Here is a 26,296-nt window from a genome sequence, read left to right on the forward strand (position 1 = left end):
CACATTAGACAAAAATATATTTACGTTTAAAATATTTTGGTTTTATTAATTTTAAAATCACATGAATGATCTTTAGTCTTTAAGGTGCCACCAGACTACAGATGTTAAATGAGAAATAGATGTTAGTGCCTTTGTGATCATCTAGTCTGACCTTCTCCATGCACAGGCCATAGAACCTCATCCAGTGATTTCTGCATCAAGCCCATAACTTCTGTTTGAGCTACACTGTATCTTTTAGAAAGATATCCAATCACAAAAGTACTGGCAATCCCACTGGAAACTCAATGGCAGGGTAAATGAATCCCAAATGGATAGAAAATAATAATTTGCATTCTTTTAGCTTATTCCTCCCCCTTCCTTCATGCACGGATACATATTAAATTCTGTTACATATTGCACCTAATCAGAGTAATCATTTGGTGACAGCAGCCATGTACGTATTTACACAGTTTTTTTCCCCACTGCAATTCTACCCATTTCATGACAGTTAATAATACCATTGCCTGTTAGTGACACCTGCTGGAAGAAATGGACTCAGAATTTCAAGCTTATCAATAGAAGTTAAGAATAGTCTGAGGATAATTTTATCCCACTTACTTCCTTCCCTAAGTATTGCAGTTTCAGAACTAAAGCAATTCAGTACTGAAGTGCTCCATTTGTTGCACTATGTATTTGATTTCCCAAACTTTGGATAAAGCCAGGAGAGTTGTACTCACACATCCCTATGTTTAAACACTAATGAGGGTGAGTTCTGCACGCACCAAATCATTCTTGGAGGATGCAGGATAGCAAAACTATCTTCCCTCTTTAAAATTTACTGTGTATTAAGCGGTTCAGAATGCTAATAGACACCCATTCCAGTTCCTCAAACTAGTAGTAATAGCGAATAGAAAGCACGTAGCCATTTTCATTTCATCTGAAGTGAACTGAATCCCACTGATCACTGATAAGATAAATAACACAAAACTCAATCCAAACTTTTTTCCTTGAGGTTCAGAAAAGTTTGGCCAACTATTTTTATTACTTTTCATTTGCATAGTGCATTCCCTTGTTCTAAGCTGATGAACCAGAATAACACAAGGCTGCCGTTGCAATATTTCCATTCATATAAGGGTATGTCTACACAGCATCTGGGAACATGCTTCCCAGCATAGGTAGACAGACACATGCTTGCTCTGCTTGACCTAGTGTGCTAAAAATAGCAGTGTAGCTGGGGGTACCATAGGGAGTGGCTTGGGCTAATTGCCCAAGTACGTAACCAGGGAGACCAGGAAGGTTTGTACTCAGGTGTCTAGCCTGAGCTACTGCCTATGCTACCCCCCGCTACACTTTTATTTTTATGATGGTAAGTTAAATAGAGTTAGCACACATCTGTCTATCCAAGCTGTCAAGCACCCTCCCAGCTGCAGTAAACATACCCTAACTGAAATGAGAATTCTCTTGAAAGCCTGTTTTCACAAGGTATTATCCTGATCTTTGATTGGTGACCCAACATTCTAGTGCAGTACAAATAATAAATAGTAATTTTTGATCACCAGTAGGCTTGAATAATTTAAATAAGTACTTAAGTGTTGTAGTACTTTTTAGTGCTGCCTTCTGTAATTTCTTTTGACACTTTACCCAGTCTAGTAGAGAAAAGAGGGAAAGTTATTTGTCCTTCGGCTGTACTCAGCTGCTGTTCTGGTTTTAAAATCTAACACGGAAAATATATTTTTGTAAATATTTGTTGTGAAATTTTAATTTTATTTATTTGTTTTCAGCAAAATATCTGTACCAACTTTATGGGACTCATTAGAAGAACCTGACATAGTTGATACTAGTGAATTTGAATATTTATTTTCCAAAGATGCAGTTCAGGAAAAAAGAAAACGCTTATCAGAGTCTTATGAAAAGAAAACAAAAGCCAAAAAGGTACACATTTTTTTCATAATAACATTCTCTTTATTGAGTGTGTTCATGTTTCTGTGTTTTAAAAAAACAGTGATTTACATTCTGTTAAATAGAAACTGCCAACAAAACGTGAATATATGAAAACAAGAATTGTTATTATGTTAGTGTATAATAGATGGATTTTCTGTTTTGTTTATAAATGAATTGTCAAACCACTGTGCACCATCTACACGTTGCTGTTTTTACAAAGGACAACTTGCATTCCTTCATCCTAACATGTTTGTGCATATTTAAAATAAAAGTTCAAAAACAAAGTATTGAAAGAAGATGTAACTTTGGTGAAAATGTAAGGCATAAAAGAATGAGCATGCTTCACATCACACAAATGTTTAACAGTCCATACCAACAGTAATATTAAGGCCCTTTTTGCTTTTACTGAAGAATTCCCAGGTTTTAGAAATGCTATTATTTGGTTCTTACTGATTTTCACACAAATTTTGGTCCACCCAGATACATAGAAATATTGATTGTTACAAAAAATCCAACACATTAGATTAGATAGATGTGTTTATGTTAATCATAATTTAGTCTAAGTGTAAATGTGAGGCTGTCTATTAAAATAAGGCAATGTAGTGGAAGATATACATACACACACACTCCTGTGTGTGCATATATGTACATATTGTTAATGTACAGTTCACTAAATAAACCACAGCATTAAACTGCTTTTACTTTTAATACTCTTACTTTTCTCTATTTGTTGCTTTTTTCTGTCCTTCCATATCCTAATATTAACCCCAATATTTACCCAGAAAACTATAAAGTTAATTTTTCCACTGATTTTTCAGCTATTTTAAAAAATTTATAACAAACACTGACATGTTCCCAAGAAATTTTAAACAAAATAAAAACTGAAAATGAATGGCCTTTAGTATTGTGTGTGTGTGCGTGTACACTTCAAATATATTTATAATTTAAAGCAAAATATTTTAAATCATTTCCTCTATTTATTTGCTATGCAGGGCTTGATGTTCCGTTTAAGAAAAGTTAATAACGCTACTTAATTTTCCTCTTTGTTTCATTCCCTTCTTCCATTCTCTTTGCTTGATCTCGTGTGCATGCTCCTCTGCCATTTTGGTTGCATTATCAAGACCAGTTTTAGGGGCAAGCAAGGAAGCAGTACCAGTGTCGGACTTGGCCATTTTTCATTTGGGTTTTTTCCCACTCCACTGATTGACTGCCTGTGAAGGATGTCTCTTTCTTTATTCTGTTTTTTTCTTTGTTTTGTTTTGTTTTTGCTCCAACACACCAAAAACATTTTCCAGTCTGGCAGGGAAAATGCCTAGGGCTGGCCCCACCCATTACCCTTCATTCACTTGCACATGCTGCCTAGTTCTCTTCATGCCTGGTCCCCTGAATGTTGCTCTTACACTAGTCATTTTGGAAGCCCTGGCTCCTCTCCTGATGGTAGTTCTTGCTGTAGGCTGATGGCTCCAATCCTACTGATTGCTCCAGTCCCTGAATGCAGTTCCTGTTTCCTCTCCTACTGTTACATAGTGGTAGCCGTTAGAGCACCTAGGATGGCTCTGCCTCATTTTTGGTTACTTCTATGGTTGTTCAGCCTTTTCTTTGCAAGTAGGAACCAGCAATAAGTGATCTGTTATCTCCCTATGGGCAACCAGCAACATCTCTGCAGACAACCAGTGGTCTATGGACTACAATTAGCAAACGGTGTGTGTAGACGTCCTTCTTGATTCTGGGCCATAAGGATGTAGGTTTAACTCTCACATCAGAAGCCAGGCTCTATACAGTCTATTTTGCTCTTGATTAGAGTATACATAGACATACAAATTATAAGTAATTGTATTTTAAAGCAAAATAGCTGAATAGGTATTTGCTTTTTCATCCTTAGCTAGCTATCCAAATTCAGGTTTATGTTTAATCTTGGAAGATTTAATGTCATTGCAAGCATAAGATCTGCAGCCATGTGAGCTGGTGAAGGGATCTTACAAAAGAATGATGATAAATCCATGCCGCTTGTATTTATCCTAAAATATTTACCCAGTACGGTTAAAGTGTCAGTGCCACTAGACGCTTTCAGATACATTCACAGTTGCCATATTATCTTATTTGTTACTCACACTTTAAAAAATGGACACAGAAATATGATCTTAAAGTAAAATTAGGAACCTGACAAAGAAGAAAGTGTTAGTCCATGAAGTGATTGACATTGTTTTGTTACTGCAGAAGTCTCATAACAATACATTATTATATATTATATGACATAAGCTCAGTTGAGTTTCCCTGGGTTGAGCCACAAGAGGGCACCTTGTATATAACCTTTGCCTTTATCATACATAATTAGAAAAACAAAGAAGTTTCACAACCTCCAACTATTTAAAACATTTTTTTTTTAGAAATTATTTGTCTTAACACGATAATTAATCTAGTTATAAATAGCACTTAACATTTATAAAACTCCAAATAACGTGTTAATGTGTTGGTTTTGTTGTCTATATAAATGCATTTTAAGGATATTGAACTATTTGGCTTTTTACATGTTTACTTTTATTATTTAACCTGAACATACTTGTTCTATGAGAAAAATTCTTCCTATCATATTTTACTTCATAAATCTTTAGAGTATGAATGGTGGTATTCAGTACTCAGATTTAGAAGTAAATCCAATTAGCACAATAGTGCAAATTCCTGATACCCACTTTCTAAATTTGCTTTTGCATACTCAAAGATTGAAAGGGGAGGTTTATTCTACATTTCACTGAATTTGATCCATAAGAAAACATTTCACTATCTAGTTGGAAAATACAGACTTTAAAAGTCTCTTGAACATAATGCTATAAACACAGGCTTTATGAAGAAATTAGACACATTTTTTACATTTATTTGTATTTCCTATTCCAACTTATACATGGAACATCCCTGAATTTCAGGTATGCTAGACCACAATATGGAGAGCATTAGTTATCTGTTCTGAAGAGCAAATACATATTCCTGTTCACTTCCTCACCTGCCCCTTTTGGTAAAACAAAAGCTGAATCCTAATTTGTTATGGCTAATACAGTAGTCCTTTGCTATATTTTTTCTTTACTCTTTGTCCAGAACTTAATTTCTAGTAGGATTACATACATACAGTATGGGTGGCAAATGAAATGGTGCCCACTTTTTCTGGGAAACCTTATGTATTTTTTCACACACTGTATGGTTCCTTGTTTATCTGGATGTATGAATGATTCTTCATTTGCATTTCAATGTAGACTTTTATTTTTAAAAATATAGAATAGGGTTTACTGAGATTACTGAAACAAATAGAGTGTAAAAATATAAATGACATGAAAAACTAGGGTGAAAATACGAAAAAAAACCCTCACTTGAAGAAGCAGATAAGAGATGAACTTTGGAAGTCACCCACCAGAATAAAAAAGTAAAAACTAGGGCTGTCAAGCAATTAAAAAATTTAAACGCGATTAATCGCACTATTAAAAAATTAATCGTGATTAATCGCACCGTTAAACAATAATAGAATATAATTTATTTAAATATTTTTGGATGTTTACTACATTTTCAAATGTATCGATTTCAATTCTAACAAAGTGCACAGTGCTCACTTTATATTTATTTTTTATTACAAGTTTCAGAGTAACAGCCGTGTTAGTCTGTATTCGCAAAAAGAAAAGGAGTACTTGTGGCACCTTAGAGACTAACCAATTTATATGAGCATGGGCTTTCATGAGCTACAGCTCACTTCATCGGATGCATACCGTGGAAACTGCAGAAGACATTATATACACACAGAGACCATGAAACAATACCTCCTCCCACCCCACTCTCCTGCTGGTAATAGCTTATCTAACGTGATCATCAAGTTGGGCCATTTCCAGCACAAATCCAGGTTTTCTCACCCTCCGCCGCCCCCCCCCCCCCCCCCACACACACACACAAACTCACTCTCCTGCTGGTAATAGCCCATCCAAAGTGACCACTCTCTTCACAATGTGTATGATAATCAAGGTGGGTGGGGGGGTGAGAAAACCTGGATTTGTGCTGGAAATGGCCCACCTTGATTATCATGCACATTGTAGGGAGAGTGGTCACTTTGGATAAGCTATTACCAGCAGGAGAGTGAGTTTGTGTGTGTGGTTTTTGGAGGGGGGTGAGGTAGTGAGAGAACCTGGATTTATGCAGGAAATGGCCCACCTTGATTATCATACACATTGTGAAGAGAGTGGTCACTTTGGATGGGCTATTACCAGCAGGAGAGTAGTTTGTGGGGGGGGGCGGAGGGTGAGAAAACCTGGATTTGTGCTGGAAATGGCTCAACTTGATGATCACTTTAGATAAGCTATTACCAGCAGGACAGTGGGGTGGGAGGAGGTATTGTTTCATGGTCTCTGTGTGTATATAATGTCTTCTGCAGTTTCCACGGTATGCATCCAATGAAGTGAGCTGTAGCTCACGAAAGCTCATGCTCAAATAAATTGGTTAGTCTCTAAGGTGCCACAAGTACTCCTTTTTATTACAAGTATTTGCACTGTAAAAAAACCCCAAAAGAAATAGTACTTTTCAATTCACCTAATACAAGTACTGTAGTGCAATCTCTTTATCATGAAAGTTGAACTTACAAATGTAGAATTATGTACAAAAACTAACTACATTCAAAAATAAAACAATGGAAAACTTCAGAGCCTGCGAGTCCTCCCAGTCCTACGTCTTTTTTAGCCAATCGCTCAGACAAACAAGTTTGTTTACATTTGCAGGAGATAATGCTGCCCGCTTCTTGTTTACAGTGTCACCTGAAAGTGAGAATAGGTGTTTTCATGGCACTTTGTAACAGGTGTCACAAGATATTTACATGCCAGATGCTCTAAAGATTCATATGTCCCTTCATGCTTCAACCACCATTCCAGAGGACATGCGTCCATGCTGGTGACAAGTTCTGCTCGATAACTATCCAAAGCAGTGTGAACCAACGCATGTTCGTTTTCATCATCTGAGTCAGATGCCACCAGCAGAAAGTTGATTTTCCTTTTTGGTCGTTCGGGTTCTGTAGTTTCCGCATTGGAGTGTTGCTCTTTTAAGATTTCTGAAAGCATGCTCCACACCTCATCTCTCTGAGATTTTGGATTGTTAAATTGCTTCAGAGTAACGCAGTGTTTATAGTACAGTGGAATGTAGTTATTTGGCACTATTCTGTACTGCTTAATTGGCTAGAAAAACAGGCCTTAGACGAGTCTAACCATAAATGACCTACACTTAGTTGTAGATGTGTGAGTTAAAATAAAAATATTATTTTGATTTCTTCAGTGATTTGGGCCTAAACCTATGATATACTGTAATTTATCTTCATTACTGTTATGCCCGATATTGCCAGTCATATTCATGTTGTCCAAATACTACTGCACACAGTGCAGAATAAACCATTATGATCATCTAGTCTGATTGCTTGCATAACACAGGCCATGTAATTTTACACAGTAATTCCTGCATTGAGCCCAGTAACTTGTGGTGGAATTACAGTGTATCTTTTGGAAAAAAATTCCTTGTATATGTACATACAATTTTCAAAACACTTTATCAGTAACACTAATCTTGTTGTCAATTAATCACTTTTAAAATACAAAAAAAATCAGATTTTAGCAGTTAACTGAAATTAAAGCTTTTCTTACATAAGGTTCCATGAGTCTCTGATAAATGGCTAGTTACCAGGCCACAGTACCACTTGAAAATCTTACAGACAGTTTGATCCCCTTGTATATTCTTGTGTTTTTCATTGTCTCTCTGAAATCCCAAATGTCTGGTGGCTAGCTCCAATGGATCAATCATGGTGGGCTCCTTGCAATCCAACAGGGAGTTATTTTACTTAACAACAGTGTGGTGTGTAATGGAAGGCTTATTGTGGATTTATGTAGAACTATTAGTTCTTCTTTTTTCATTCCCCTTCCCACCCTCCCAAGACCCCCGGCCCCTTTATAAAATAACCCACCAGTCATATGTATCTAGTCAAACATTTACCTCCTGGATGCTTCAATGCATGCTTTACTAGTATGGGCTTGAGAATCCCACTGTATCATAGAGTATAGCACCTAATATTCAGATTAAAAAATAAACTTTTGTACAGACTTCAGAAAGATAGATTTTGAGTCTTAACTACAGAAGCTGACGAGTTCATCTAAAAAGATGTTTTCACCTTTTTAACTTATTCTTTGTGTTACTTCCCTAATTCCTTTTTCAAGTGCTCATGAACAATAAAATCATCTAGAACAAGATGTATTGTTGTTATGGCTGTGGATTTCAAGGTGGTGGTGTTTTGTGTTTGGAGTATTTAGAAGACTATTTTAGATGAATAATTAACGTGTAATTTAAGAAAAAAATTAAAATGTTCAGAATTGTACGATTGATTGGAGACCTCTATGAAGAGAAAGAAGATCCAGAATAAGAAAAGGGGGGAATTTGTAGGTTTTTCAGTGGTGTTATTTAATTCATTCAGGTACAAGTAGATATGGATAGTTATTGATAAATTTACAGATTAAATTGACCTTGATTTTTTGCAAAAACAATAGCAAACTAGTAGAATTGGTTAAAAAAAAAAACTCTTGAAACATTTTTCAATTTAAGCTACCATTTTGACTGAAACTGAAAACATTTAGCAAAAATAGTTGGTCTAAAGTTACTTTTTAAAATTTAAAATATTGAATTTTTTGAAAAATTTTGAACATTTTTTTTGTTTTTTCTCAAAAGCCAAAGCCATTCATTTAGCCCCCTTCCATGTATGTTTTATGAAACAGTCTTTAATGATATGATCCCATGTTATTCTTCCTACCTTGCTCTGGGAATGAATCAGAGTTGTGTAGTGAAGAAAGCAGTTGTCTGTAGGACCTCTGCCTCTTCTGTTGCAAAAGTTGGAAGATGTGTAATGAATGAGATGGGAGAGAGGAGACCGTCTCATTGTTAAGACAGTTGAATGTCATCCTAAATAACTGGATTCTATCTCTGCCTCTGCCACAGAGTTCCTGTGTAATGCTGGGCAAGTCAGGTAAACCAAACTTCTTCTTTGTGTGCTGGTCTCTGTGGTTATTCACTGTGGGTGCATATGTGTCCTCCATGCGCTTGGGACTGGAAATTATTCTATAGCAATGTACATTGTTCCATGCCTCCTCATGCTTCCATCTGAGTGCATAAAACATGTCATGAACTGACCACTCCAACCCCAGTTCCTTTTCCAAAACGTCCGCTTCTCCCCTTCCTCTGGCACTGCCAGGTACTCTGTGTCCAGAATCGATGCAGCCAGAGCCTGTACAAAGAAGACATTGATGGTACGAGGCGCTCACAGTGTCCTGAATCTGTGCCTGGATAGACCACCACCAATGCCTGAGCCTCATAAGGACAGGAGGGATTGTTCTCCCCCTGCTCTGATAGTACTGCCTACGCACAGACCTTCCACCTCTAAAACAGGACAAACAGTCCTAACAAAGCCCAGGAGACCAGACAGTTCACCTGAGGCTGGTCCCAGTACGCTGTCCTGGGGAACTTGGCTATGTATGTGGACCTGGAATCCCTGATTTTTGCAGAGCTGATATTGTTGTCGGAGGTCCCACTCTGTCTACCCAACAGTTGCTGGTACAGGAGCATAGTTGGGAACTGGAGGCTCAACTTCAGTCTCTTTCTAGGCCACCTGCTCCTACTTTCTGTCTGATGTAATCAGTTCCCATGGTACCCTCCAGTCCCCTGGATAGAACATGAGGAGGCCTATTCATCAGACAAACACAAGCCAGTACTGATGGTCACTCCAATTACAATTATCAGTCCAGACAGGCCTTCCAGATCCACTCAACCTCCCTTTCCTCATTATCATCAGTTCTGGCCCAGAGACCAATGGTAGCCAACACTGGGGCCAACTCCATTTCCCTCCATTGCATTGACCATATTGGAGCCCCAGGGTTAATACTTCTGGGCAGTTGAGTCATGAGGACCCTGAGTTCCACTCGCTGAAATGGTCATCACTGGGTGAAGAAGCACAGTCTCCTCAGGAGCAGTTGATAAAGGAATATCAACCAGTGTTGATGAATCCACCAGCAATACTCTCCTTACCCTTTCCAGATGAGGCAGTATGAGCATCTTCTCCCTCATCTCCAGACAATTTTCAGAATTGAAGACATGCTCCAGATTCCTCAGGAGACGGTCCAGAATTCCACCCTCAAGGTCCTAGAAGGCTTTGGCTCTATCTAAAGTGGTACTCCTGATTAACAAGGCTATCATGGAACCTGCCAGATTGGTCTAGCAATTACCTGTGTCCTGTGCCCTGACCCCAAAGAGGGCTGAGAAACATTTGTTTGTTCCTCTCCAAGCTCTGTCATGAATGCAGATATCAGTTCCAGGACATTGGGGATGAGGAAAAACCAGTTGCATGAACTTTCCTCCAGGCATCTCTTGATGCAGCTGACACAACAGCACTCTCCATGGCTGCCTCGATAATCATGAGAAGGGCTTCGTGGCTACAGGTCTCTGATTTCCCCCAAGTGATCCAAACCATTTCTGTGGACCTCCCCTTGGAGGGTAATGACAAGACTGATAAATCATTGCACATGTGCAAAGACTGCGTGAGTACAATGCTGCCCATACTGCTGCATCTATACTCAGGCCCCTGCCTGTGCTGCCATGGCCATGCTACTATTTTTAGGCACTCATTTGAGCAGAACTAGCAGAGCAGGGGGAGAAGGAACCTCCAAGCTGCTTTGTAGAAAGGCTCTGTCTCAGGCCAAGGGGGTTGAGAAGGAACTGAGGGTGGTTCACCAACACAGTGCTATATAACAACAGCATGGAGCAGGAGACTGAGTAACATGCATGCACGGGCTGAACAGACACTGCTATGAGATATCTCTGATCAAAGGCACATGGGGCGCAAGTGCACCTAGAGTGTAGCACCCACAGGGACACTAATTAAAGAAAAAAATAAATTAGTTATCCATTAATTTTGGGTGCCCAATTTGACATGCCGAGGACCTGATTTTTCAGAGTACTTAGCATTATATAGGATTTAATATGTTCAAAGCACAGCTCCCACTGACGTCACTTGCAGCTCTGAGTGCTGAGCATTTCTGCAAATCAGGGTTTCAAGTTGGGCACCCAGAAAATGAGAAACACAGTCAGGGCTATGAGGCATTAATGGTGAAGTACAAATTATACCAATATGAACTCCTTTATTGAGCATCTACCAGCAGAACAGAGAGGACAATTCCAGGCAATTATTGCAGAAGGCCAGCTGCTCCCCAGAACATCTCTACTGGCCTTTCTTGACACTGCTGATTCTGCTAATTCAATTTCTGTGGTAGTAGTTATGAGGAGAGGCCTCCTGACTTCAGCTGTCAGGATTTCTTAAGGAGGTCCAGAATATGGTCAAAGACCTTCCTTTTGATGGCACCAAACTGTTTCCAGGCCCACTTTACATTCTCTGAGGATCTACATACCTACCCCAAAGAGAAAGTTTAATAGGTTCAAGACAGCACAGAGATCCCATCCAACCCAATTCTTGGATTCCCAGAGATCATATGAACCTCAAAACAAGTAACAGAGGTTCTAGAGAAGAAAGCCACCCACTTCCTAACCTTTGTCCTCACAACCTTCTACCCCAAAGCACCAATTTTGATGGGATGGTCGCAGTCCTGAGCTCCCATCATCATTCATACCAACTGCAGCATTTCATCTGCCTTCCTCCCTTCAGAGACCACCTTTATAACTTCTAGCGGGCTTGGGAGTCTATCCCTATGGACAAATGGGTTTTGGCGATAATCTCCATAGGGTACTCCATCCACTTCACTTCTCTTCCACCTGCCAACCCCCCTGCCCTGCCCTCTTCAGGGACTGCTCTCACGAGAACCTGCTATGGCAGGAAATAGGCTGTCTTCTACTTTTGAGTACTATACAACCAGTTCCCATGTATCACAGAGGGAAAGTGTAAAAACAAACAAAAAAAAACCAGTGGTTGGAGACTCATCCTAAATTTAAGGCTACTCAACACCTTTGTGAAGGCACAAAAATTCAGAACAATGACACCTGCAGCAATAATTCTGATACTAGCCCAAGGGGATTGGTTCTCAGTCCTTAACCTTCAGAAAGCATATTTCCGTATAGCAATTCACACATCTAACAAAAGATTCCTACGCTTTACTGTCTGTCAGGACTATTTTCAGAATAGGGTGATTATAAGTAGCAAGCATAGAGATCAAAGTTGATTATCTAAGAAATAAAATAAATTTGCATTCTGAGTTCTATAAACTAACCAGGATTTGAATCAAGCCTTGTCTCACACTAATAGATGGTACAAACAGGTCACAGAACTTCAATACACAGGCTGGAACTCTCCGCCAGCCCGGGACCACTCTCCCCATTTCAAAATCTTTGTCCTCCAGATGTGTTTCCAGGTGTTGAGTTGTCGGGGAGTGAGGCCAAGTCATGATGTCACTTTCCCTCTTTATAGTTTCTTTGAGCTTGCTGGAAAGATGTATGCTTCTGAAGTGGAGGTCTACTTTGTCTTCTTGCTTTCTCTGAGAAGTTTTTTTCTGGGATGATCATTGGGAGTGTGGTTACGCTTTAATGGGCCATCAGTGCATCTGGCTACTCCATTGTTATATCTGATAGGCTGGTTGTGGCTGTGCCCGACTTCACAGCATATTTCAGTAAAACACACATAGCAAATCTTCATAACCTCAGATACAATAGCACATACAATCCAACAGGATATTAATGTTCAACAGATCAAGACTTTCAGAATGATGCCTCACAAGGCATATTTTGTACAAACCATATCATAATTATATGACAGTGGTGAATACGGGGGTTCAAGGGTGTTGCTTTGAGCTACAGAGTGCCACACTCACCTTACAGGGATGTTCTGAATATAAATTAATTAATGTTTGGGATGCACTCAGAGACCATAGTGATGAGCACCATAGAAAAGCCTATGAGGAAATGAACAGTTCTGTCTTCCGAGCAGGATTTGAATAGTGTATAGTGTACAGTATATAAGGTGTGAGGCCACATACTGAACAACAAGGAGAAACCGATATATTGAATAGTTACCCATTATGTGAGCACTGTCTATTCTGTGCACTGAATGAGTCTGGGTTCCTGTAGAAAAATAGTATCTGCTCTTGTAATTAAAGACTGAAGCAAATACTCACCAGCAACTACACACCACACAACAAAAACACTAACCCAGGAACCAATCCCTACAATAGACCCCATTGCCAGCCCTGTCCACATATCTATTCAAGGGACACCATCATAGGACCTGACCACAATCAACCACACCATCAGGAGCTCGTTCACCTGCATATCTACCAATGTGATATATGCCATCATGTGCCAGCAATGCTCCTCTGCCATGTACATTGGCCAAACTAGACAGTCTCTATGCAAAAGAATAAATGGACACAAATCAGACATAAAGAATTATAACATTCAAAAACCAGTAGGAGAACACTTCAGTCTCCCTGGACACTCAATAACAGACTTTAAAGTGGCAATTCTTCAACAAAAAAACTTCAAAAATAGACTCCAATGAGAAACTGCAGAACTGGAATTAATTTGCAAACTGGACACCATCAAATTAGGCCTGAATAAAGACTAGGAGTGGATGGGTCACTACAAAAACTAATTTTCCACTGCTGATACTCGCACTTTCTTGTCAACTCTTTGAAATGGGCCATCTTGATTACATTTGCTTCATTAGCATTACAAAAGTGATTTTTTCCTCCTTTGGTATTCACCCCTTCTTGTCAACTGCTGAGAATAGCCCACTTCCACCTTAATTGAATTGGCTCATTAGCACTGACCCCCCACTTGATAAGGCAACTCCCATCTTTTCCTGTGCTGTGTATTTATACCTACCTCTGTATTTTCCACTCCATGCATCTGATGAAGTGGGTTTTAGCCCACGAAAGCTTATGCCCAAATAAATTTGTTAGTCTCTAAGGATTCCTTATTGTTTTGCTGATACAGACTAACCCGGCTACCACTCTGAAACCTTTCAAAAGGATGTGGTGTTTTTGAGAAGCATGTCTTGTGGGTCAAAGATAAGGTTGTTGCAGGGAGGTCAAGTGAATGTATTCACTGTAAGGGTACTACAGTCTTAAGGTAAAATATTCAAAATTTTACTATTTATCAACATTGCCTTCTCTGATTGTTTCCATATTTTGTAAGGCTTAACTTTTAATTATAACATTCTTTGCATGTAGTTTTTGTAGCCACTGTTACGTATCTCTATTAGTATTATGTCGACACAGTTATTTGTCTGGAAATTTCTTATTATTTTTAAAAGAAATAATATGTTATACTGAAATTATAAAAAGACTTCAGACATAATGTTTGGTGAGTATACAACTTTTTGCACTATGAACAGATTCTGCACATGAACTTTTAAGTACATAAGTGTTTAAGTGTTTATGCACTGAAAAGAATTGAGTATATAAAAGTTAATGTCTATAATAGTGAAAAGACTTCAGCTGTAATTTTAAAAAAAACACCCATTTCCATTGAATTGTAATGGTATTTGAACACCTATCTTCTTTAGGTTGCTTTGGAAATCCTAGACTTCATAGATATATGCCAGGCTTACAACTCCTCAGAGATATTTGCCACACCTGCAGTCTCCCAAAATGCCCTTATGGGACTAGCAGGCCATGCATAGACTCTTTCATATGTTGGATTTAAGCACCTAAAACTTTATATACAGCAAGATCCTAGCTCTTCCCTCACACCAAACTGTCATTGGCCTTTGTCTGCCTCTTAACAGACCTAATCCATGTAATCTGCAAACTGACAGGCACAGATACATTGCTTTGAAGTCACCTCACCCTGTGGGAGTTGCACAGCCCAGACTTGCTCTGTACTTGATTTCAGCTGTAAAGTCAGAGGTAGCTGGAAGGAAGATAGAACTAGGAAACTGACTTTGAGATGCAATAAAAAATGGGCGCAGCAAGCATCAAACTACAGTGCCATGTTACCTGAAAGAGATGTGTTTTAGAAGACAAGTGCTTCAGTGTAATGTACAGTGTATGCATCTTTTATATCTTAACGTTACTAAGGCTAGATATATTTTAAAGTATGTGTTTGTCTTCCCTATATTTCTGAGGATTTACCAGGAAGATAGTCATCCTTATAGAAGCTAGTATTTTCTATACTGGTTCAAGGAACAGTATGGCAGGAAGTACCTGATGCCACTATTTCTTCATCTTACAAAGAAAATGGGTAAATGTCAGGTAATTTGTGTCACGTGTATGATCTAAATGAAGGTCCATCAATCATTTTTGGTCCATCAGTGCAATGATTATCATATCAAAGACACAGAATGACAATGAGGGTAAAAACTTTTCTGTTGTCTATTATCTCTAACTGGCCTCAAGTAATTATTAACATATGTTCTCATTTAACATGTGTCAATATTTTGAATGAAGAGCATTATTTAAATTAAAGGGATATATCTGTCAGCAAATTTTCTATCTAGTAAATGAAAAATTATGATTACTTCATTTTGTGGTTCTGCAAGAAAGACAGATATTGCAGAAATAGTTGTCTGCTTCACAGGTTTGAAACACAAAGGTCATCTTAAACTTTCTACAGAGAGGTAATAAACAGTGCTTGAGCAGAAGAATTCTGGTGAATGTTCCTCCTAGCCACTCCTCCTTTCTCTCCATCCATTGTACAGTGGGGAGCAGAGTGCATTCCTTTGCTTACCACCAAGTTATGCACTCATGGAGGGTGTAGGATATACCCTTTAGCATAGATGGGAGCCATTCATTTTTGGTACTTTTACAAATTTGATGATAATGGAGCAACTGAGATAAATGTGTATCCATCTCATTCCTCATCTATGAAGAAAAGCTCTGTGTCACTGAAAAGCTTTTCTCTTTCACCAACAGAAGATGGTCCAATAAAAGATATTACCCCACCCACCTCTCTATATTATATCAAGCAAGTGCCATGGCTATTGGTTGTCTATTTAAAGTGTGTTTTTAAAATAATAACACGAGATTTTTCCGTATTGTATTTAATTTAAAGATAAATGCCTCCTGAAGCACTTAAAAATATAGATCAAAATATAAAAACAACATGGCTTCTCATAATTTTGATTTAAATGTATTATTCAAATAGGTATAAAACCTGCCTTACTTTGAGCAGAGGGAGAAGAGATCGTGGCTGATGCTTTATATCCTACAAAAATCCCACGAGTACATATAGGGGGGTGGTGATGGCATTGTGGAGTACACTTAGCTGTAACTCTGAGCAGGGTTTCAGTAGGCTCCTAACAAATGCTTGGGGATAATTGCAGTATACAAGCTAATTGTTGGTGTTGGACATTGTGATCTGCAGGCCATCATATTAGCGATAGTTTCTCCCAACACATTTGAGTGTCATGGAAAGAACCTGTGCATCAGTGTAGGGAAGGACTTCGCCTTTAATTGCTTAAATAAACTTAATCTTTGCAGTTTTATGTACCACAAAGTGTCCGGGACAAAATTTACACAGAACAATGAAGTTTTTCATGCAACATTAATGGGATGTATTTCTGGCTGCATTAAAGAAACACCCGTTAGTGGGGATGTAAGCAGGGGTGAAAGTAAGTTAGAGGACTTACCAGTACGCTGGAGTCCTGAGCAGGGGGCATGGCTTCAATTGGAAGGGGTGTGGCCTTAACCAGAAGAGGCAGGGCCTTAAATCCTTGGGTCCTTTAAATCTTGATTTAAAGGGCCTGGGGCTCCAGCTGCGGTAGCCCAAAGCCCTTTAAATCACCCCCAAGCTACCAGCTGCAGAGGCAGCTGGGAGCCCTGAGGCTCGGGTGATTTAAAGGGCTCAGGCCTCCAGCTGCCACTACTGCAGCAGAGCCACGGGCCCTTTAAATCACTGAGGAGCTCTGGGGGCTCTCAGTTGCCACCACTACCCCGGGGCTCTAGGCTCTGGCAGAGCTTTAAAGGGCCTGGGGCTCCGCTGTGGTAGCGGCTGCCAGAGCCCCGAGCCCTTTAAATCCCCACCTGAGCCCTACTGCCCAAGCCCTGTGGTAGCAGCGGCTGGGATCCGTCAGGGACTTAAAGGGCCCCGTGGCTCCAGCCGCCGCTACTGCCCCAGCCCTTTAAATCCCCACCAGAACCCCGCCGCCACTACGCCAGGGCTCGGGCAGCAGGGCTCAGGTGGGGATTTAAAGGGCTTGCGGTTCTGAAAGCCGCTACCGCTCCGGCCCTTTAAATCTCCTCCGGAGCCCCGCCACCGCTACCCTAGGGCTCCGGCGGGGATTTAAAGGGCCGGGGCGGTAGCGGCAGCTGGAGCTCCAGGGCCCTTTAAATCCCCACCGGAGCTCTGCCACCACTACCCCAGGGCTTTAAATTGCCATCTGGGAAAGCCGGTCCTGGTTCGGTGCATTGGCTCTTACAGGTACGCCGTACTGGGGCGTACCGTCTTACTTTCATCTCTGGATGTAAGAATAATTTAGCTAAATGTATTCAAGTATGAGTACATATCCACTTTTACAATAGATGGTAGATATTAGAGAGACATACAAAGAACACTTTGCATCAAATCAAGTAGCCTAATATTTTTTAAATGGCCAGTCAGTAGAAGCCACTTAAGGCAAATTATGTTATGGACGAGGGGATAGACTGAATAAGACAGCAGCAGCATTCACGTTCTTTTCATTGAGCCAGAAGACGCTACATCCATTTCAATGATGTGTTTATTCTCTAGAGGAGAGACAGACTGCTGGTTGCCATGTCCAGTCTTAGACAGACTCTGCCAGCTGGCAGAACAGCATCCACTAATAGCGAAGAAGTCAGCTGCTTACCTGTCATTGCCAGCTACAGTCAGGAGATGCAGACTGCTGAGAGGTGATTAATGCCAGGTCATCTTTAACAGATATAGACTAAATACAACAATGGTGCCTTTGCAAAGTTCTGTTTCATTACCTTTTGCTTTTTAATAAGTTGGATAAGTGATGTGTCCTCCTTACATCTGTTTTCTATATAAAATTCTCAAATAGAGTTTATACTCTGCTGCCAGCACCCTCCCGAAACTGACCATAATTTGAGGCAAAGGAGATGCCACAGAAAATATATTCCCTATTTCTAATTTTGATTGCATCTGGTTGTTGCAAAAGGTCTCTAATTCTTCATTGGTTCCAAATTCTGACAACAAAATTCTTTATGCAATTACATAGCATTACAACTGTATTTTTAATATGTTTTGTATGTCCTACTTGAGCTATTCTACTGTCTTATTATTACCATTTTTGTTATCTAATGAATAAAATATTAGCCTTTAGTCACAAATTTGGTTTCACTGAAGTTATTTCAAGTAGTCTGGGTCTAGTCTGATCTCTGTTAATTATGACCATGTGTACTTATTTCCATACAGATTTTTAGATACAATATGAATCTCTCTATTTTTTTAAATGTACCATTACAATTATCTGCAATTTTTTTTTTTTTTTTTACAAAAGTTACAAGAAAAATTAGCCAAGTGGACTAATTTGATCAGATCTGGAGAGCATATCAACAATTTTCTGAAGTAGCCTAATGTATTAGTTTCAAATGTCATATTATCTGTATGAGGTATAGTCTGGAAAGGTTTTACCTCAAACTAGGCATGTCTAATGGGGTTTATGACAACATATAAATTTGACCCTGAACAGGGTCAACCTGGAGGTCAGTGAATGCTATACAAATTGCATACTAGTCGAGTCTATAATTATCCCTGTTAGAAGTTAATGTGCTACCTAGTTCAGCAGACTCATATACAGCTTCAAAAATGACCATCATATACTGTGTACTTCCTAACATTTACAAAGAATCACATTTTACAGGAGGAGATGTATGCAAAGTATTCATATACAGTGACTTGTATCCAAGTCATTTTGTATGTTTGTATATTTGGGAAATTCAGAACATGGATTCTGTCTTGTTCAAACAAAATACATAGAATAAGAATACAAGGTTAATTAATTTTAATAGTTAACATACAGTATCATAAATATAGTGTGTAAAGACTTTCAGGATATGTTTTATTTGTAGTGCTGGCATAAAATATGCTATATGTAGCATAACTAGCATTCATTAAATTGTGTGGTGAGCCTCTACTGCACGGTCATAAGTATCTTGTAAGATCCTTGTTGGAGGTACCATATATTGTTGTTTGTTTGTGAAGTGTCTGGCACACTTTTAGCACTTGATAAATAATAATTAACCCTGCATTTATTCAGACAAAAATGTTACTAGCCTTTCTCTCTCTACCATGTTTCCCAACTCCCATTTCACTTTTGTATTTGTGATTGGCTGAGTGGCTGCTCTGCTAAATGTCCCTGAATGGGCCCATAAGATAGGAGTATTGCAGTAAACAATTGTATGAATTAGTATGAGATTTTTTTAAACCATACTGTACTTTGCAGTTTTCATTACTGTGAGAGCCACTAAAATATATTATTGGGATAACAAAACTTATATCACGACTTTGGGGGTTGGAAAAGTTTAACGGTTTGTTTTGATTTATATTTGAATGCTTCTGTTGGTAGGATTAAAATTCAGTTTCTCACAGTATTTCCCCAGACATACTGTGCTGGATATCTCTATTAAGCATTTAGTTGTACAAGTTTCCAGCCTTGCTGAAATCTAGATTAGAGAGAGGCAGATTTTGGTGAAGTGTTTGAATTTTCAAACTAATTAGCAAGAGATGGTCCTGAGCCAAGACCCTGGATATGAAACGTCTCCTGAATTTTGAGGAAGTTCATCTCTGGATCTGAATTTTGTGACTTGTTCCTATCATATCTCTCTAATGGTACAAACCAAACCACATGTACAAACATCGCAAAACTTATGGGAAGTTTGGCTTCAAATCCTAATTTTGCATCTCAGGTTTATCTGTGCCATCAGCTGAACTAAACCTCCAAAACTTTGAAGGTTCACCTTTCAGTATTTTATGTATGTACCTATCCCTGCTCTGAGGTAATACATACCTGAATATGGATCTTTTGTTCATTTTGATATGCTAAAGTCGTTCCCCCCAACACACATACACACAAAAATAGTTTGGGCTCAACACAGATCACTAACATGTATGATCTAATATTCAAAACATGGTCAAAGTCCTTCACTCCTCCTGGCTTTGGTGGCAGATGCTCAGTCATCATTGGAAAGAAGAACTTTTCAGCAATCTCTGAGAATTTTAGGAGCTGTGTTGAAAGAGAGCCATAGGAAAAGCCATCAGCTTTCTTTGATCAAGAAGAACATGTGTTGGAAAGTGAGGACTCGAGGATGGGCTGTAGTGAAATTAAAATTATCTTTGAGACATACTCAGAATTAGGGCTGTCAAGCAATTAAAAAAATTAATCACAATCGCACTGGTAAATAATAACAGAATACTTTTTATTTAAATGTGTATGGATGTTTTCTACATTTTCAAATAGATTGATTTCCATTACGACACAGAATACAAAGTGGACAGTCCTCATTTTATATTTATTTTTGATTTCAAGTATTTGCACTGAAAAAAACAAAATAAATAGTATTTTTCAATTCACCTAATACAAGTACTGTAGTGCAATCTCCTTATCATGAAAATTGAACTTATAAATGTAGAATTATGTACATAACATAAGAATAGCCATACTGGGTCAGACCAAAGGTCCATCTAGCCCAGTATCCTGTCTTCTGACAGGAGCCAATGCCAGGTGCCCCAGAGGGAATGAACAGAACAGACAATCACCAAGTGGTCAATTCCCTGTCTCCCATTCCCAGCTTCTGGCAAACAGAGGCTAGGGACGCCATCCCTGCCCATCCTGGCTAATAGCCATTGATGGACCTATCCTCCACGAACTTATCTAATTCTTTTTTGAACCCTCTTCTAGTCTTGGCCTTCACAATGTCCTCTGACAAAGAGTTCCACAGGTTGACTGTGCGTAATGTGAAGAAATACTTCCTTTTGTTTGTTTTAAACCTGCTGCCTATTTCATTTGGTGACTCCTAGTTCTTGTATTATGAGAAGGAGTAAATAACACTTCCTTATTTACTTTCTCCATACCGGTCATTATGTTATAGAGCTCTATCATATCCCCCTCACCCCTTAGTTGTCTCTTTTACAGGCTGAAAAGACCCAGTCTTATTAATCTCTCCTCATACGGAAGCCATTCCATACCCCTAATAATTTTTGTAAAATTTTAGAGCCTGCAAGTCCACGCAGTCCTACTTCTTGCTCAGCCAATCGCTCAGACAAACAAGTTTATTTACATTTGCAGGAGATAATGCTGCCCGCTTCTTGTTTACAGTGTCACCTGAAAGTGAGAACAGGCGTTCTCATGGCACTGTTGTAGCTGGCGTCGCAAGATATTTACGTGCCAGATGCGCTAAAGATTCATATGTCATGCTTCAACCACCATTCCAGGGGACATGCGTTCATGTTGATGACAGGTTCTGCTCAATAACAATCCAAAGCAGTGCGGACCGATGCCTGTTCATTTTCATCATCTGAGTCAGATGCCACCAGCAGAAGGTTGATTTTCTTTTTTGTTGGTTCAGGTTCTGTAGTTTCCACATCAGAGTGTTGCTCTTTTAACACTTCTGAAAGCATGCTGCACACCTCATCCCTCGCAGATTTTGGAATGCACTTCAGATTCTTAAACCTTGGGTCAAGTGCTGTAGCTACCTTTAGAAATCTCACATAGGTACCTTCTTTGCGTTTTGTGAAATCTTTAGCAAAAGTGTTCTTAAAATGAACAACATATGCTGGGTCATCATCCACGACTGCTGTAACATGAAATACATGGCAGAATGTGAGTAAAACAGAGGAGGGGACATACAATTCTACCCAAGGAGTTCACAAATTTAATTAACACATTATATTTTTAATGAGCATCATCAGCGTGGAAGCATGTCCTCTGGAATGGTGTCTGAAGCATGAAGGGGCATATGAATGTTTAGCATATCTGGGACATAAATACTTTGCAATGCCAGCTACAAAAATGCCATGCAAATGCCTGTTTCAGGTGATATTGTAAATAAGAAGCAGGCAACATTGTCTCTTGTAAATGTAAACAAGCTTGTTTGTCTTAGTGATTGGTTGAACAAGAAGTAGGACTGAGTGGACTCATAGGCTCTGAAGTTTTACATTGTTTTGTTTTTGAGTGCAGTTATGTAACAAAACCAAATCTACATTTGTAAGCTGCACTTTCATGACAAAGAGATTGCACTACAGTACTTGTATGAGGTGAATTGAAAAATACTATTTCTTTTGTTTATCATTTTATAGTGCAAATATTTGTAATAAAAAATAATATACACTTTGATTTCAATTACAACACAGAATACAATGTATATGAAAATGTAGAAAAAATCCAAAATATTTAATAAATTTCAATTGCTATTCTACTGTTTAACAGTGCAATTAAAACTGCAATTAATCACCATTAATTTTTTTTAATGGCGATTAATTTTTTTGAGTTAATTGCGTGAGTTAACTGCAATTAATCAACAGACCTACTCAGAATATCTCACACTCCTGCACCACATTCTCCTGATGGGGGTAAGGGGAAAGAATATGCATTTCTTGAATAAAGATCTGATGTGGGTTTGTCTTACTGGTAGACAGTATCCTACAAATAAAGGATGATCTTTCCTTACTGGCGCTGGTATGAATTACATTTTGGAGCTGGCTTGTATTTATTACTGTTATTTGAAGTCCAAGCTTTGTGGTCCCGTTTGAACTGAAAAGTTTAAATAATTTGAAGAAGCTGATGTCTTGTTACCTGTATACGTGGCTACAGAAGGCCAGGAGAAGATTGAGATAATCATAGCCTTATACCACATTTAAATGATGAAAAGCATTGAGCAGTATTCAATTTAACTCACAAATTAGCATTTCTAGCTCTTCTTTAATAATGAAGGGTTTTGTAGATTGATAATTTTGACTACAATAGCATTTTGTTTTATAATTCCAGATTATCAAACTGCTGGATGGAAAGCGATCTCAAACTGTAGGAATTTTGATATCCAGTTTGCACCTGGAAATGAGGGATATTCAACAAGGTGAGAGTTACAAAACTCTTGATATAACTTATTTACATGGAGATTTTCTCATATCTTTACTTAAAGTGAATGTTAGGCAAAAGTGGGTGCTCTTATGTGTGTTCCCTTTTTGGTGTTAGTATAATAACGAGAAAAAGTAGTATTAGTTTTCCAACTAAGTACATAAAAGTGAACAGCTGCTAATTTAATCTGAAATTTAAACCAGCCCTTTCCTCTGGTAATTAATTGACTTTAGATTTTGATTTTATATATCACATCCAGTGTTATGATTTTCATGTTTTTCATGTATAACTGTTTTGGATTTTAAGAGTGGTTCTATCAGATTGCCTTCTATATGTGTGCTCTCAAAGCTGTTTATGTTGGCTCCCTTCTTTGTTTCCTCTTTCTCATCCCCATCCCCAGAGGCCCTCAGCTCAGGGAAGCTCAAATGAGAACTTACAAATAATATTTGGGGTTTGTTAGGTGTTTAATTTTTTGCTTCGATGGCAGTGTAAAAAACATATCCAAAAGAGAAAATACCAAAACCATATGACAAGAGGAGGGATGAACACTGAGCAGTACATTTTCAAGTGTTGGGGGCTATTCTGTGCATAAGTCCTATTATTGGTAGAAATGGGCCAAAGAAGCTTGGAAAAAATATATCTGTTTCTGACTAGGGTTTTCAGGGGACGTAGATCAGGTATTTTGGTGCTTGTGCTACATATTAAAAAGGACACTGTTTAGGTGATTTTCATATTTTAAAAAGCTTTTCACTGTTTAAAACAACTGCTGGAAAGCTCCAAATTGAAGTCTGCTTTCTTGCGTGTGATGGAGGGAAAACAATGGTAAAGACTGGCTTGGAATTGTGGGGTGTTGAGATGCTGCTGGCATTGATTATTATTAATTTTAGAACAGCCTTGGAGCATTCTAGCTTTTTTTAAAAAACAAGGGCTTACAGATGGTTACAAGAAGAAGAAAGAAATGAGGCAAGACTTTGAGCCTGCCCATAATGTGTCAGAGGTATCCTAATGCTAGACACTAGCTGCAGTAATGAATTTTGTGAATAGTTTGCTGGCAAGACTAATAAGAGGCAGCAGCTGTAACATAAAAACCCTGTGATGTTCTTTCTTCAAGTTTCTTCAGATAAATTTTCAAGGCCTCTTATTTCATGCTGTGAGATGTCTTGTAGATAAGACACTTATGCTGCAGTGTATTAATGTGGCATTTTTATATTTCACAACAATATGAGTGCTATTAATCATGATCTGTCTGAAGAGACTACTGGACAAAAGAGCCATAACTCACCAGGACTAAGAATGGCACCCAAATGCTATGAGGATGTTCCTTAGAACCCCATATTATTATAATGATGATAGTAATAGTTGTACTAGTTCATCTTCTGCTTCATGCTGTCACATTCAGTCTATTCCTCACTAAGACGTTTTCCTTTATCACCGGACTTTACCCAATTTACGTAGACTTCTCACCACTATGGAACCTTGACTATTGCTAAGAGGGTTACTTGCTTGCAGGGCTGCTAACTATCACCATTCAATCTCGTGGCTAGGAAAGGATCATTATAATGACATGCATAATTCATGAGTTCCTTTGGAATACTATATTCTTCTCTGAGTGATGATGGTCCCTATCTGTATTCCACTGAGGGTTGTTTGCATGCGCCATGTTTCAACTGGGGTGATAAAGGGTGGGGCAGACCGACTGCGCCCTCAATTCCTTCTCAGTGTTGCATGGTCCAAGTAGGAGCTTCTGCTGTTCTCTCATCTCTTGTGATGCACTTTAAGAATTCCTTGTATATAGTTAGCATTTTATTGTGAGGTGTTATTTTTGGTAGTAGTAGTAGTAGTTTTTGGTGTTAGTAGTAGTTTTCTGAGGATTTAAGGACTTTGGGACACTGCTTTGGAGGTTTCCCTACCCCCACCCCCAGCACCCACACCTAGTTACTGAATTATGTCGAAGATGATGAGGTTCAAGATCTGCGCTTCCTGCCCTCACTTATTTTCAATCAGCGATGGCACCAACCCTGCCTTTATTTCTTGGGTGAAGCCCATGTCACATTCAGAGGCAGTATTTGCCTCTCCTTCCTTACTAATACCTTCAGTTAGATTAAGGCTGAGCAACCTCTCTGTTGCAGTTGAGGAATGCACCCCCTACCGTGGAGCTCCAGTCCAGTTCCACCAGTACCAGTGCTAAGGACCTTGTGCCAGGGCCTAACCGTGAGGCAAGGAACCATACGCATAATCATGACAGTAAGTCTTCCTCAAAGCCCAGGAAAGACACTGCTTCCTCCACAAGTTCTGGCCATGGAGCAATGGCATGTTTCAAGGCCCACAAGCATTACAAGAAGTCACACAGAATGCCAGACCCATCGATTCCGGTCACTGAGTTTCACATCCCCTCTTCATCAGTATTGCGGAACCACAGGAATCATCAGTTCTGAGGCAGCCTTCTGCCCACGTTCCAGCTCCGATTCTGTCTGTGGAATGACACTGGGAGACTCAAGTCGGTTCCTGGACCTTGTGGACTGTTTGCCCTAGATGATGAAATCACTGGATCTTCTGGTGCATTTGGTTCTAAAAAGACTCTGGTCCTCTGCTTTGGACTTGCCACATTCAGGTCATGTTCCTGAGTGCTCCCCTGTGACATTCTCAGTTTGCTGGTTCTGGTGGCTCTGCCGTTTGAACAAGGATCTGACTTCTCAGTGCTGGAAGATTCAGATGATGCACATGGTCGACCATTCCCATACCTACAGCAAAAATATCCAAAGGCTCTGCTGGCACAGTGGCAATATTCTCCCTTCCCTCAAACCAGGAGCCATTGGTACCCAGCTCCCTGGGGACCACCAGAGCAACTGCAAGATCCACCTGGTTGGCCATACTGGTGGCATTGGCCCCAGTATCTGCCTTCAGCACCTTTTGGATCTGCTCAAAAGGAATCCCCCACCTCACCACTCTGGCCTTCATTGGGTAGACATTTGGAACCAGGGTTGGAGGATGCACCAATCAGCCTGACTCCAGTGGTACTGCCAGATCTGGAGTGGCTCCCCTCCTCGTCTCCGGTTGTGACAGTGTCCTCAACTCCTTCCTCCCCGCATAGATGACTACCACCAGTTCCAGGAGTTGTTAAAGAGGGTGGTTGAGACCCTCCACATTCCACTGGAGGAGGTGCAGGACAGCTAGCATCGGTTACTGGACATTCTGTGTGCATCAGTATCGGAACAAAGTGGTGCTACCTCTTAATCAATTATGCCATTCTCCAACTGGCCTGCACCATCTGGCATACCTGGCAACCTGTGCACTCACCCCGAAGGAGGCAGAAAATATGTACTCTGTACC

General features: G+C 39.4%; 1 protein-coding gene across 1 annotated transcript in view; it reads left to right on the forward strand.

Moving 5' to 3' along the window:
- Window positions 1-26,296, forward strand: part of FMN1 (formin 1) — a 358,987-nt gene that overhangs the window by 198,754 nt on the left and 133,937 nt on the right. Inside the window, exons 7-8 of the mRNA XM_077820284.1 lie at window positions 1,761-1,911; window positions 22,877-22,964. Coding sequence (XP_077676410.1) covers window positions 1,761-1,911; window positions 22,877-22,964 — 239 coding nt within the window. The remainder of the gene's footprint in view (window positions 1-1,760; window positions 1,912-22,876; window positions 22,965-26,296) is intronic.

Source organism: Eretmochelys imbricata, chromosome 6, assembly GCF_965152235.1.
Source record: "Eretmochelys imbricata isolate rEreImb1 chromosome 6, rEreImb1.hap1, whole genome shotgun sequence".
Classification (NCBI taxonomy): domain Eukaryota; kingdom Metazoa; phylum Chordata; order Testudines; family Cheloniidae; genus Eretmochelys; species Eretmochelys imbricata.